We start from the raw sequence: 15459 nt of genomic DNA on the forward strand, positions 1-15459 counted from the left end.
AGAAATACATGCATTTCAAATGTGCTGAAATATGTCTAGTTGATCTAATTGAGAAATGACTTCAAATAATCAATATTAAGAAAGAAAAAAGAGGAAGTAGGTAGATAGGTCAAGTCAATCTGGACTTGTTACATACTAAGTTACTAAAATCTAGTCACTGTCACATACAGATTTAGAAGTGGTAGATAAGTATTTTGAATTCAAATGTGGAATTGTAATTCTTGTAGTTTTGGTATACTGTGCACAACATTTGTAGAAATAAGAATAATGCCTTTTTGAAAAAATAAATAGACTGGATAGCTATATACTTTAATGTGTATCTATCTATTTCAGGAAGCAACATTTCACTTAATATAGAGGTAGATCCCAGGCACCCTACCATGCTTCCTGAGTGTTACTTTCTTGGAGCTGACCATGGTAGGATGGCTTACATTACAATGTCTAATATTTTATGCTAGTATAAATTAATCTCTACGTATGGTAAACTGAATATATTTGTTTCAGGCAAGCAATACAGAATAACATCAGCATAATTTTTATAAAATTCTCTATATATTGTTCAGAAAATCATTAAACATTCAATATATAAAGCAATTTACACTGTTTTGGATGCATTTAACTGCAAAATAGCAGACATGTCATGTGCAGAACATGTTTTATAAAGTGTTATACATCACTTCTCATGCCACAGTAATAATAGAACTGCAGGACAACATTGGGAATATAATTATGACTGGAGGGAAGTGGATGGCTCCCTGCCACTATGCTTAATTCCTATGTCCAGGTCTTTTCTTGATTATTATTTTTTTAATTTTTATTCACAAAGTTAAAATACAAACTCCAAGCAAAAGGAAAAAATATGCAAGAACAAAGCAAAACTATACAAAACAAGGAAAAATGTGCATAAAAAACACAAACATATATTATCCCCCCAGTTGAATACTGATAAATGTATTTCAGCAATAATAATATCCCCCCCCCGCAAAGCAGTCTCAGAATATTATGAACTTCAACATCTCTGTTTACCCTACAATCATCTCTGATCCATCTAGCATCAAATATCCTTAATTGATTCTTAAATGATAAAACTTTACCGTAAAAGTTTTAATTGGAATCTTTCCCAACAATTGTATCTAATTCCCCAAAGTCATATATCTCTGCTTTAAATATTTCCACAACATTTGGGGTACTTTTTTCTTCAAAAGGCAACTGGACTGTTTTTTCCATGAAGAAGAAGAAGAAAACATTTCGCTTCACATCCAAGAGAATTTTCTTCTTCCTCCTCAAGGAAAAAACAGTCCAGTTGCCTTTTGAAGAAAAAAGCACCTTTGAGACAATTACGACCTGGATAATTGAGAATCTCCACAGACACTCCATAGCATTTGTTGTTCAAAGAATCTTCCTACAAGTTGAAATGCAACATCTCTTGTCAATTGTTTTCTGATTGGCTATAATAAATTCATTCCCCAATCTCCATTAATCTTCTTAAGAAAGTCCAATCCATCACTCATCAATTCTGCCATCTCTAGGTCTTTTGAATTCATGCCTTTCTCTAACCAGCCTGCAATTTTCAAACCAGGCTCCTTTCCCTTCAAATCTGCCAGCAACAAATTAGATTCCAATCCATCTGATTGTAAGTCGGGTTTAACTGATTTGCTTATGTCTGAGTGCCATTGGGTTGAATTAAAAGTGTTAATTTATCAAACTTTTTTTCCAAGTTTTCAAGTAGACCTTGTAAGTTGGAAAGCGTTTTTTTTCAAAGGCTTCCCAGAGGGCTTTATCATTGATCTGGCTCTCGCTTTTCTTTTATATCTTTTTATGGACAATGTAAGGAATATATGATATATAATATTCAAAATCCTTATTAAAATATATGTTTAGGTCAAACCCATAATCCTTCCAAGTATTCTGAACTACTTTTTTTTCTCCTCCTTCTAAATATATTACTAGGGCCTGCATCAAAAATAGGCAGAATATAGGCCACTCAGGATCTGCTACTTGTTTAGATCATTAAATGATTTATATGACCCAGGAAGGCACTTAACATATTTTTAAGCAAGAAGTGATTCTTGGCATCATTTAATGCAGATTAATTATGTCATAAATGTTGAGAGGTCTGTGAATGCATTCTTGATTTGTAAATTAGCACATTAGTGAACCACAAGAATCTAATTTTTTAAAGCACACACACGTATAGGAATAAAAGTAAGCTATGCAAAACAGTTCTCTCAATCTTTATCCACAAAATTGTTTTTCTCAGGGGACAGTTCTTATTATTCTAATGGGGCCATTTTTCCTTTTTTGCCCCTTGTTCCCATTGTAGAAGACTTGAGCTCTGTTTTAATGCAGGGATATTTGTCTTTTCCTGTCTGTCTTTTATCATTAGACAGATCAAAAGCAAATTGATTATTCAGGTCTTGTGTGAAGGCAGCAATAAGTGCACAGAATTGAGAAGACTAAATTACCTAGATGTTTTATCAAGACCAGAAGTGCTTCTTTAGTGGGATTGTGCAAACTTCAGTGGGATGATTTGATCAAATCATTCCTCTAAATATACCCTTGAAAAAAGTGACAATTTCCAGTTCATGTGGAGAAGTCACTTGGCTTCAAGCAAAATAGCCATTCAATTCAGATTGGTTGAGTGAAGCTCTGGGACAAGTTGTACGAATTTGGGAGTTTCCAAATTAATTTGGAAAAAGCCACTTAAGTTCATGCAGAAATGTTCTGAAGTTATCTAATTTTCTTTGAGACGGACGTAAAATTCATAATGATATTATAAAGTTGGAAGCATTCCTTCAGAAATTTGATCAAATTATTTTTTAGTCAAATATCTAAATTGAGAAATTTTAGAGCCACATTATTAAGTCTATGTCAGATGTGCATATCTGTTTATATAAATTTTCATTATATGTATGTTGATGAGTTCAGCTCCAAATAATTCTGAAATAAAACTGATAGCTAATGTAAGCAGCAGCAAACTCTTGAAAATGAAAACAATTTATTCAAACCAACTCTCATATTCACATGTACAACATTGTGTAGAGATTCTGAAAAAAATGCATATTAAAGATATGTTACATACATGATGCACATGCATTAAAATTACATAGTGGTGCAGTTCTTTGGTTTGAATTTGAGAACACATGCAGAATATTCCTTTCATTGAAAATGTCATTATTATCTTAATTATTTAATTTATCACTTGTCTTATGAAGTCAGCTGCTTTGTGACTCAATATGAGAAAAGTTGTGTATGAATGAAAAAGACATTCTTGATCATAAGTCCATTATCTGCAAAATTAAGCAGCCAACTATGAACTATAGAACCACCACTCCTTCATGAATTAGATATTCTGAAAAATAATGTTTTCTTGTGAAAAATGTAAACTTGTGCATAATTTGTTTTCAGTGGTAAATCCGTTGAAAATCAAGCTGAATAGCAATGTACATATGTGGTAAGTATACCTGCTTGTAAATATGTTTGGTTCATAATTTAATTAACATAATTATAATAGTATTTCCTCCTTTTTTAGGAACCCGGAAAATAGTTTATTAAAAAATTTTAAAGAGATTTTAGAAATTGATTTCCCATCTCGAGAAGCTCTAGAAAAAAGTGTAAGTTATCTCATACTTTTTATGCTCACCATGCTTGAATACTACATACTTGGAAATAATTATTTTTCAAATGATGATTAAAAATATGTCAACTTGTACATGGGGACTATTTTCTCTATTCTTGCAAGGAGATTTGGAATTGTGTATGTATATGTGGTTATTTTGTATTTTTTGCATTAAATGTATTACATTTAAAATTAATTCTGATATCAAACAATATATATATACGGTTTTTGGTATCAGAATTAATTTTAAATGTAATATATTTAATACAAAAATATTTTAAAAATCTGTTCCAGGTGGGAAAGTGCACTAAGCTCAGAGAAAGAAGTTCATATTCTTCCATCCATTTACTGCCCATTTTATTCTTTCCTATTTTGGAAAATTCTGAGAACAGGCTAAATAAAATATGATCTATTTATGTTGGGTAGCTGTGCAGGAAGGCCTGTGGACTTTAAAAATCCATAAATTTCTAAGGGTAAAGTGCATCTTAATTATTGGAGTTGGCCTCCTATTCAGATTTATTCTTTGTATTTGCTCACAGTGAATGACAATAATAATAATAAAAAATGAGGAAAGATACGGTTTCTTCCTTGCCCGTAGAATGTCGGGTTTGTAAATGCTCTGACTAGGTATAATTTTGGAATATCTCAGTATCATTTTATGATGTTGTTTATTCATGAAGAATTTGTAATCTCTTGCACATATTATATGTGACACTCTGCAATAACACATTGGTAGGTCAGTGTAATTTGAGAGCTTTCGTGTCACCTAATGCCCTTTCCTATAAAAAGAGGTATACATCAAGATCAGTTGAGAAAGGAATTGCTTGAGATTAATCAAAGCTCCATTTGAATCTTTATATGCTATGATTTCCTATCTTCAGTCTACTAATAGAAAATCTGTAGTAGAATATCATAAAGGCAATATTTGTCCATGTATCCTGCCTTGGGTCTCATTGTTTTTATCATCCTGTGAGTGATAAAACGTAAAGCTATAAGCTGATTGAAAGATCTTAGTTAATTAAAGAAGAATACAAAAAGTTAAATTTGCATACAAATAAAACACTGAATGGGAAAAAAGAATACTTATTTCTAGATGGCCTCTGGTGATGCATATATATCTATTATCTTAGAAAAAAAACACTGTCTCATCTAAAATGGTGGCTACCATATACCAGTTTTATAAATACTGATTAAAACATTTAAACTTGCTTTAAAAGACACAATTAATTAGAAACAGTAATGTGTATTTTAACCAATTAAGTTTAAGACTAGTTCTTCATTGTAGCTCTGTGATTATCTCACATGGGATAAGACAAGAGCCCGATCAGAACAATCTAGAACTTAATGGGATTTCCTGGTAGGAGTTCCGTCCCATGTGAGACATGCACAATAAGGCATGCTTCCTTTAATCCCTTTACTTTTATTTTCCACCAACATATTAATAGTACCTTCACTTTTAGAAATAATTATTGATTCTTTTAGAAATTTTCCTTTTCCTTCACTTTGTTCTATTTCAAAACAATTATATATCTTTGTTTCATGTGCGAGGGATTATGGGATATAGGTTATTGACTCCATTCATATATGACCTTGAAGGTTCCATTCCATAGCAAATGTTCCCCCAATGGATACAACCTAGACTCTTGCAAGCATTGCCAGGTATTTACAAAATGAACTTTGTGGTGGTTCAGATCAGATTAAAAAGTGGAGTACATGTAGAAAAAAATATTATACTAGGCTGCATTTCCTTAAAGGATCTGTGTTTGTAGGGTTGTTTGGTCACTATGGCAGCCACCCCTTTGATTCTGGGAAAAGGTGTAACTGCTTTAAAAAATTGCAGGCAGCTCTTTTGTTCACACCCCTAAATTCTGAAGCATCCTTTTGGAATCAGATAAGATACAGCACAAAATGGGGTTGGCACAAGAGTTTCTCCCATCTATAATCCATTTTTGGGAATAAATTCCTTACCATGTTTCAGAAATTTCTTTTTTGAGTATGTGCCTTCAATCTTTGTCAACTCATAGATTTTCTCCATAACAATTTGTCTCCAACCTGGTTATTCAGATCATCCAGTGCTGCATTCATTGCCTCTATAACTATCTGCCTTGCTGCTGGTCAACTTCGTGTGTGTGTGTGTGTGTGTGTGTGTGTGTGTGTGTGTGTGTGTGTGTGTGTGTGTGTGTGTGTGTGTGTGTTCTATCTTTCCCAGCTTTAGAGCCTTTCCTCTAAAGCTCTATAGATGGGCAGCTCTATAGATTTGAATTAATAAACAGTATCCAGTGACTGTTTTTGGCTTTTCAGGGTCTTTTTCTTAGCATTTCCCAAATAAATAGTTTCAATCATCAAACTTTTGATACAAGCTAAGTAAGGAATAATGTCTTCTCTATTATGGGAACTTCAGTACACATGTGACCATTAGAATTGCCTTTTAAGAATTTTTCAGGGGAACTATCTTATCTTGGAAGAAGCCTTCCACTTTTATCCAATAATATTGTCTGGAGCTCTGTTCTGTCTGTTCTCAGAGGGATGTAGTCATTGGAAGAGCATTCCTTTCTTCAGTTAATTTATGAATACAGGTACCTAGTCCTTGTGTTATGACCAAGGACTTGGAAAACTTTAGAAAGCTTGTTGCTCCCTATGTGACTCAGCTTCTGCTGGGGCCACTTACTTGGTGCATGTTTGTGCTTTAACTGCTTTTTCTTTAGAGCTGAACTTTTTCTTTGGCTCCTCAAGGCAAACAACTTTTCAGAAAAAATTTTTGTTTCCTCTGTTCTTCAGTCTAGCAGTGAATCATCAAGGTAAATAACTTAAGAGACTTTGTCACCCTCTTTCCAGGCAAGCACTAAATTTAGCAAATTAAGTGGTTATTTCAACATCTAATTGGGGGGAGGGGAGTTCAAGTCTGCTCCTCCCACTTTTTATTGAAGAAATATGGGTTTCTGGCAGAGGAAGGAGATTAAGTAATGGAAAGGTTTGGGGAAGCTGCATGCAGGCGGCTGGCTTCTCGAAAGATGTCTACAATCTCCTGATGACCATCTGGTTGGGGCAAAGGCCCAGCCAAGTTTCACTGGCCAAGCACGGAGGCTTGTTTGGAAGCCTCTCTGGCATTAGAATGCAGTACTAAGCCCTAATATAGTTTAGTACTATATTACTAAGCTCTTTTCTCCTATGTGGGCCGGTTTTGGCTTTGCAAAGCTTTTTCCTGCTTGTTTGCCTCTTTTATGGACCCAGCTAGGTGGGAGTCTCCCAGGGTTTTCCCCACTCAGGAGAAACACCATGTGCACATAACATTTAACATGTTATGGCATCAGGGAAAGCAGGGTGGGTGGGATAACTGATATCCTTCCCCATTTGATACTCTGAGATCTCGATGTTCCTCTCATATTTCACTGTCAGTTTTAGATAGGAAGAGATTCAGCAGAGGCATGACTAGTTATGAATGCTATGCATAGGGCAGGACTCCTATAAAAACATTGCATAAGCCATAGAGGATGTAAACAGGCTGCGTGCAAATGTATAATTCATGTATATAAATTCAGAGATGGCTACTTGAAAACACAATTATAAGTAACCAGTTTGCCTCATAAACTCTTAAGTTATACTGTACAGTGCTATATAAATGATAAAATTAATGTCAAGATACATGATTTTTTAAAAAGAAAATATTAACATGTATTACAACTTGACATAATTGCTGAATTTTAGAAATGCTGTTGAGCCATCATGTAATTTGGTTTGTTTTAGTGTATTGTATAACCTTTGGTATTTGTGTTTTTCATAAATCCTGGATGAACTTTGGTTTGGGTGCAGTGCACGTACTAAACCCAGCCATCTCACTAATACAGTTCTATTTTATATTTTTAAGGACTTCTCTATGGATTGTGGTATTTGCTATGCTTATCGTCTGGATGGGGCTATTCCAGACCAGGTTTGTGATGACTCTCATTGTGGCCAATCTTTTCATCAAGTTTGTTTATATGAGGTATGATTATCATAAGCATTCAATATTGTTTTTGTTCTAGGCATTTAACTCCATGCAGTAGCTGTACTACTTTAAAACTAAGGGGAATCTAATTGCTTAATAGAGAACAAGTAAATTTTTACAACAACAATATATACTGATATAGAATATTATTGCTCACTGTTATCCATCATTGTTTGCTATTGATTTTATTCCTCAATCTTTTAAGTAATAATTGTTGCAAATTCTACCTTTAGATGAGTCTTGAATTGTTTTTAAAACAAATGTAACCCTAAATATAACCAAAGTATCAGAATTGGTTTTCTTAAGCAAATCAAATTCACTCCCAAAGATAACACAGTGTGTGTGTGTGTGTGTGTGTGTGTGAGAGAGAGAGAGAGACAGACAGACAGACAGACAGACAGACAGACAGACAGACAGACAGACGTAGACATATGTTGGATCAGAATTTACTCTTGATTTAAAGCCTTGAACAGGAGAGATGCTTATCCTGTTTGCAACATTTTCATAGCTATCTCCTATCTTCAAATGCAGCAAATAACACCTTGTTTTACTCTCCAGTGGTTACGTGGGCTCCCTTCAAGTCGACAGAGTTTTAATGTCATATTTGGTGAATGCCCATATTGTAGTAAGGTAAGCAAAGATGAATAAAAATGCTTCCAAATAAATTTGAAAATAATACAATTGCAATTCATGGGAAACTTCATTATAGGCTTATAGTGCATCCCAGTATACAAAGCATTAAACTTGGAATGGTGTATATTTCAAATGTTTAAAATCTGTAACATACTGGAAAATATTGTAAGCAAATTTATATATTAATCTGTACATAAGATAACTTTGCTTTGGAAACAAATTTATTCCAGCAAATCACACTGAAAATATCTACTAAGAAAATCTGAATACAAATGGATAACTGCATTTCCTGAGCACTTACTGGGAAAGGTATCAAAGGAAATAGAGAGACAGCATTATTAAGACGACAAGTACAACAATGGCCACAATATACTGAAACAGTTTTCTATGCATCCCAATCTGAGAGGGACAGCATATGTAACAGCTAGTCAGACTTTGAACACGTTCTGGTCGATGGACTGCTGAATATGTAATTCCATTTTCTCTACAATTTTCTTCAACATTCTGGAAAGAACTGCAGGAATCTGTCCAGGGCAATGACTTTACATAGTCCTGAAAAAGAAGACAAAACATTACTAGTGGCAATTTGTCTAAGAGCAAGTGTTCAGTACTTCGTTGCTAGAGAGGTTGTCTAAGTATTTTCCCCTTTGTTCTTCCCTTATATTACCAAAGCTAACTAAAAATAGTAACTACATCATTTTCTTTTTTTAAAACAATAAAGTGGAATGATCAAAAAGATGTATCTGAAGAGTCTTCTGTTAAGAATGTTTTGCTGCAAACTGTGGCTAGGGGGTTATAGCTATTCCACTTGGACAAGATTGGAATTTGTCTCAAACAAGCACTTTGTGAATAATCATATACTAGAAAACTAACATGTCAACTTTTATAAAGTGTGGAGAACATACAAGTCTAAGGACTGTTCCCATTCCTAACCACATGCAAATCAAACATTTCCATTTATTTCTTGCAGAACATTTTTAGTTTATATAATCACGGAAAATTACAATTTTCCAAATGCGTAGTGTTTGAAGCACGGCATAATACCCATTGTATTTAAATATCCTTTAAATACCCTAGGTACCCACTAGTTTTAGTTTATGAGTCACACTACTGAAATATTAAATATTTACAATTGTAGGGACTTTACTATATGGGCAATATGAATTCAGGCTCGGTTATCTTAATCTTGCACTGAGTAATAAATATATAATGAAGTTTTTAAATTTTAGAAGATTTGAGTAAAAATCTGGAAGCCTTTAAATTTAGAAAACACCATACTAATTATAATGGAACAGAATATTTATTCTTAATGGTTTGTTAACCCTGGTAACATCTGTCTGGGGCATTAACCATATTATTTGTTTAATAGTAATTTCTAGCAATATTCCCATATTCATGGAAAGTATCTATTTCAAGACAAATACATACTTGATTTCCATTTATCATCATGTTCTTTTAGAAAAAAAGTAAAATGAAAAAAACAAGGTTTTAACAAACAATTTAATGCAACATAATAAACTCACCATTGAAGCTTGAGTAAACTTATTCAATCTAACCAGTTCTGGCTTATCTTGTATTTGGCTACTTTTCATTTGCGCAGTGGCTTTTCTAAGATTAAAAAACTCCTTGTTCTCTAGTTGGCTTTCTTGTCCTTTAACTTGCTTCAGTGTCGGCATCAGCAAATGAGCCTATTAAATGTACAAATTAAGGCATCCTGAGTGCAATCCATGAAATGATACAGTACTGCTGCAGCCTTCATCCACTGAGTTAGTTTTATGTTAAAAGACCTTGAGTGAGTCCTAACATGAAATAGATCATGCACAATACTAGAAAAAGCATTGCTAACATTAATGCAGCCATGCAAGGAATAGACCAATTTTATGAAATTAGCAGCTATTTAAGATTATTACAATTTGCTTTCCTGAGGCAGCATTACTTTAAAAAAAATTGTTTCAGTATTTTTTTTAGAGAAATCGAGGTGACTGTTAGTAACCTTTAGTAGAGGTGAAACCAAGTTTGTCAATAACTAACATACTGTATTTTAATTTCAGTATCACAAATGAGAAAATACTAAAGATTTTTCTAAGCTTTTAAATGTAATCTATCTATAACATTGATAGGCAATATCTCTTTATTTCCTTATGCCACTTCCTTTAAAATTTCCTATTACATTAAAGCTGTTGGTTTACATGCATCAGGAGGCTGTTTGAATTGAAATCCGAACAGCTGCAAAATGCATTTGTGCTGTGCAACCTAGAAAAGAGCAGTAACAGCAAAAGGAATGGGAAAGATTAGCAAATTATACCAATGTTTAGATGGAGTAAGAGTTATAAAGTAGGATGCATTGGCAATGCACTAAGACCATCAAATAAAATGCACTGGATAAAGCACACACTTAAATGTTTATCTCCAATTCCAGCATTCCACTCAAGAGTTTTGAATTATTTGCCAAAAATGGGCAAAGATTTCTCATCTCTTTAAATCTATTTTTACAAAATAGATTTAAAATTTTGTTCCAAATACCAGGGGAAAAGGAACGTTTTAATTGGGCAATGAGTATGTGTTCTTTTTTATGCCAGTCTTTTTTAACAAAAAGATACTCCAAGCCAGAGATTTTAAAATTATCTAAGTAGGTATCAATCCCCATATTTTTCAGCACACCAATACAAGCCTAATTTTAATGTAACTGGTAGATATCCAGAATCTGAGTTTTGCCAAAATTGAACGACTTGAGGCAATAATTCACTGCTATCGGTAAAGATGTTTTTCTTTCATATAAGTGTTTCTAGGCTAGAAAAATCCCATTCATCATTTAGCAAATATTCAGCTTTGAAGCAACCCTGTGTCTTTATTTGTTTAATCAAGGATTTACTGTATTATGACAAACACCAGACATATAACAAACTAAAGGAATAATTACTTTTTATAAACTCTTGCCAATATTATTAAATCTCTGCTTCTGCTAGCTCCATATTTGGAATATGAAGCATCATCTTCCATCTTTTTTGTATGTTATGGACAGGACAAAATGGATTATATTGTATTTTCTATCATATATGACATATCAAGTAAATAACGTAAAATACACCTGGTACAAAATTATTGTTATTATATAAATTATTCAATGTTACAATACTTCAGTATGGAAGATTATTTGTCCTACTTCAATCCCAAATCTGAATTGCACATCTCTTTTTCTCTATTTGAACAGATCTGAAACAATTACATTGGTAAAAACTGACTAAGAATAGACCCCCACATATAAAATTTGGAATTAGTGGAAGCTTTCTATTGAAAATAGGCTTGTTTTTAGCAACATGTAGTAACAGAAGCTGTGACAATTGACATTTTTTTGTCATGAGGTTTATATGTACTTGCAAACAGCAAACCCAATGCCCCATTTTCATATCAAGATTTAACAGTAACAGAGTTGGAAGGGACCTTGGAGGTCATCTAGCCCAATCCCCTGCTCACACAGGAAACCTATACTAGTGATTCGAACCGCCAATCTTTCTGATCGACAAGCTCAGTGTCTTAGCCACTGAGTCAACACTAACCTGAGGCAGGCTTTAAGCTAACCCACAGAAAGTAAGTTTTCCATTTTTAGATTAATCATTGTCTAACATAAACATAATAACCCATTCCTATATTGAAATCATATAGGTATTACAACTGGGATAAGTTAATGTTCTTTTCTGCACCCCCTTCCTGACCTTTAGTTTTACTGCCTTCCTTATACCAGCACAGAATATATGTTGCACCTCCTCACACACGACTATAATATTTTATTAATATAATTGTTGTTGCAAATAATTGTAACAGATGAGGTTAAGTTTGTTTCTCTAAAACCCCCTCACCACTGCAATCTTGCATGGCAAAAGCACAAACTGAAACAAAATACTGCTTTAAAAGCAGGTGTATTGTGACATACAAACAAGCAGCTCAAAGAAAAAAAATTCCTCAGGCATGCCTAAAATGTCTGCAGACCACAACCTCTGGCTAGAATTCCATTCCTTCTTCCCAGCCAAATCCACCACTAATTTATTTATTTTATTATTCATTAATCAAGTTTATATAATGCCAATTTCACTATCAAGTGACTCTTAGTAATTGATAGTTTTTCTATACTTAGTGTGTGTATATATCCATATCCAATTACAACCTATATCACAACACTTCATTTATGCAGGCTGTGTCTTTTTACTGGTAGAAGCTATTGTAAAGTGATGAGGATCACTTAACGGTGTTAAAGTATTTTCTGATATTTAAAATAAGTATTGCAGGCAAATTGGTCTAAATTTTCTCCCAAGTCCTAGACATGAGAAAACTGATAAGACTTGGGAATCTTTGGATGTTTTTCTTCTGGCATTTTATAACTTTTAGATTTCCAAAGTTTGGAGAAGAATGAGGAGGCAGGAGGCTGAATCTGAGAATGGAAGTCTGCTTCGTTTTATGAGGAGTTCCTATAAATCCTTGGACACTGTTTCAGAGGATTATGGTCTAAGAAGAGCTTTTAAAGTAGAATTATTAAGAATATTAAGGATATTGCTATAGCTTTAATAGGATCACTGAGTATAACTTAGATCTGTGTTTACAGATGAAAGAAGTAGTAAACTTTGTCAAAAAGATTTCTTAATTAAAAATGTGCATATTTCAATTAACTTTAGAAAATTGTACCAATCACAGATACAAAAAGAAGCTGCTCCAATTAATTTAGATTAAATGGCAACCACAGCAGCAAGGAAATGGCTTTTTGCTTTGTGGAAAAAGTGATGAAAAAAATACCAAAGTCTATAAAACTCTGGAAAAAAAAGTCTTGGCAATTACCAAGATCAAAATCCAGTGGCTTTTTATTAAACATGAACTTTTGTTCTGCTTTTCTGCACAACGTAAATAGTGTTGACAATTGGGTTTCCAAAGGCACTTGCTACAATAAAATGTAATTGTATCATGAGAGAAAGGTGACAATCGGGAGATCATGAAAAAATTACATATTCTCAGTGGTAGTTAATTAGCCATGCAAAAGCCCCTCAAACAGAGATTCTCTTCTATTAGGAATGATTACTATGCAGACCTACCAATGTCAATACCAGAGTCATTCAAATACTTCTTTTGCTACTAATTGAAGGTTGTAAAGCTTTGGTGCCAAGGTTTGGCTTCCAAAGAGCTAATTTATGACTAGGCTGCTATTTTATGTCTTCAGTTGCAACAGCTACAAAACTCAGCAAATCAAAACCATCTGTGCACTAAGATTTGGATCACCATTTATCTTACAACAGATCAGTCACTTTAGTTTGCATCCCACATTTTTTGACTAACATATTATTGTGACAGTCCAAAGTTCACTAGGGATATTAAAACTGAATGACATCTTGACCTTGCCTTAATGAATACTCATCAACAAAGACTTCAGACTTATCCATATGGCAAGAGACAACCATCTCATGTTTTTAATTGGGGTTGGGAAATGCTGTTAATCATATTAATTCAAGATTAATAATAAAGATTTGTTACTGCGTTACTACTACTACTATTACTGTAAGTTTCCAATAACAAAAATAAGGAGCACTATGGTATCACAGTTAATTTATATTGAAACACATATCATAATCCAAGTATAGAGCTTTTGGAAGGCAAGAATGAAAATATGGCCAAAAAATAAAATCTCGAGGTTGGTGCTAGTGATAGAGAACATGAAATAGTTGGAACAATAAAAAGTAACTGCTTTAAATATGGTCTGTGGAAAGTTGCTGGCATTCATGATGATTCACAAATACCACAGAATACAAACTATATTATGCAGAAAGAAAATGAAATTAAACATATCTGCTCCAAGGAAGACAATATCCCCCAACTTGACTAACTCTCTGTTTTGGAACCAATCCAAGAAAATGTCAAAGTTTAATAATGTACTAGATTATCTATTCAGAAGGTTTAGCACTTTAACACTGAACAATGCTTGTTCCACACCTTAAATCAGAAACTAATGCTTAAAAATGTAGCATAATCTACTTTACAGTTTACTTAGATGCCACAGAGTCCTTTTTTTACTCCAAGTGTCTGGATTAACAAATGCTCAGCATCTTAATCTCTCTCTAGCAATAATCCGAAGCTCTTCCAAAGTGAAACTCCTGTAAAGCAAGCTTAGTATTGAACGGCTTCATGGAAATATTGATGCAGTTCCTCCGAAAGCATAATTGGTTATTGCCGCCTTCTAGAATCGTTCCCCCTCCTCCAGTCTAGTCTATTTTGATATTTCATGGAGATCTTCAATCTATGTACAAACCTGGTCCTTTTGGTCCTATGTAGCTTTTGAATCGGGTTCTGTTAACTGCTAAGGACATATTAGGGATCTCTGATCCTTACTTCTATTGATTTTTTCTTTCTTCCATTTCCCTCAAAAGTTATCACATTTTCAATTCAGCAATTAAAAGGAATAATTTGAAAAAGACATCTCATACACTCCTTCCACAAGTTTAATTTCCCCAAATATTAAATTTGATTTAAAATTAACTAATCCTTACAAGATGTATTACCTCTTATTTATTTAGACTTGACCTTTATTGTTTCATTACTTACTTTCCTGTGGTGAATTGTGCATTCATTTAGAGAGGTTTGAACAGAGGTTAAATCCAGTGTCTCCTTGTAACAAATTCCTTTTTGTTCCAGGCCATTCAAAAGGATTTTCCTCAATATTTCATATTCAGGTTTTTCATCATATCTTAAATTAGAGACATTTTTTAAAAATCTGACTATTTCACCTGGAAAAAAAATAACAGACCAGTTAACACACACAAATAATCTAATTTTAATCATACAAGTATTTACTAGATTAAGATATGTATCTCTCTAGTCCCTCATTCTACTTTCAACATTGTCTAATCAAATGCCTTGGTGACAACTATAGATTTTTCCATTGTACAGAATACACATATTTTATCAGGCATCTTCAAAGAATTCAAAGAAACAATGCAAAGTTTATATTGCTTTTCATGTCACTATAACCACTGGTTACATCATGGCCCACTTAGGTTCATTCTATTGACCAATTAAAGGTGCATTAGCTTAATGTAGTTACTTGACAGTTTGGAATGAGTAGCTGAAAAAGTTGATGTTTTTACAAGACTACTAATAAATACAAACACACCAGTTTATTTCATGCCATGTAACATGAACATTTAAATATGGATGAAGTACAAACTCAGAGCATAGAGCTAGTAAT

At 33.4% G+C, this 15459-nt stretch overlaps 2 protein-coding genes across 2 annotated transcripts in view; one reads left to right on the plus strand and one right to left on the minus strand.

Moving 5' to 3' along the window:
- FANCL (FA complementation group L) overlaps positions 1-8973 on the plus strand; it is a 48022-nt gene extending 39049 nt beyond the window's left edge. Inside the window, exons 9-14 of the mRNA XM_070947506.1 lie at positions 334-417; positions 3409-3454; positions 3533-3614; positions 7485-7601; positions 8163-8234; positions 8468-8973. Coding sequence (XP_070803607.1) covers positions 334-417; positions 3409-3454; positions 3533-3614; positions 7485-7601; positions 8163-8234; positions 8468-8503 — 437 coding nt within the window. The 3' untranslated portion in view covers positions 8504-8973. The remainder of the gene's footprint in view (positions 1-333; positions 418-3408; positions 3455-3532; positions 3615-7484; positions 7602-8162; positions 8235-8467) is intronic.
- VRK2 (VRK serine/threonine kinase 2) overlaps positions 8550-15459 on the minus strand; it is a 48699-nt gene continuing 41789 nt past the window's right edge. Inside the window, exons 10-12 of the mRNA XM_070947494.1 lie at positions 14817-14998; positions 9761-9925; positions 8550-8789 (exon numbers count right to left, since the gene is read on the minus strand). Coding sequence (XP_070803595.1) covers positions 8550-8789; positions 9761-9925; positions 14817-14998 — 587 coding nt within the window. The remainder of the gene's footprint in view (positions 8790-9760; positions 9926-14816; positions 14999-15459) is intronic.

The sequence above is a fragment of the Pituophis catenifer genome, unplaced genomic scaffold (genome assembly GCF_029215685.1).
Source record: "Pituophis catenifer annectens isolate HBS135680 unplaced genomic scaffold, rPitCat1.0.hap2 SCAF_1, whole genome shotgun sequence".
Classification (NCBI taxonomy): domain Eukaryota; kingdom Metazoa; phylum Chordata; class Lepidosauria; order Squamata; family Colubridae; genus Pituophis; species Pituophis catenifer.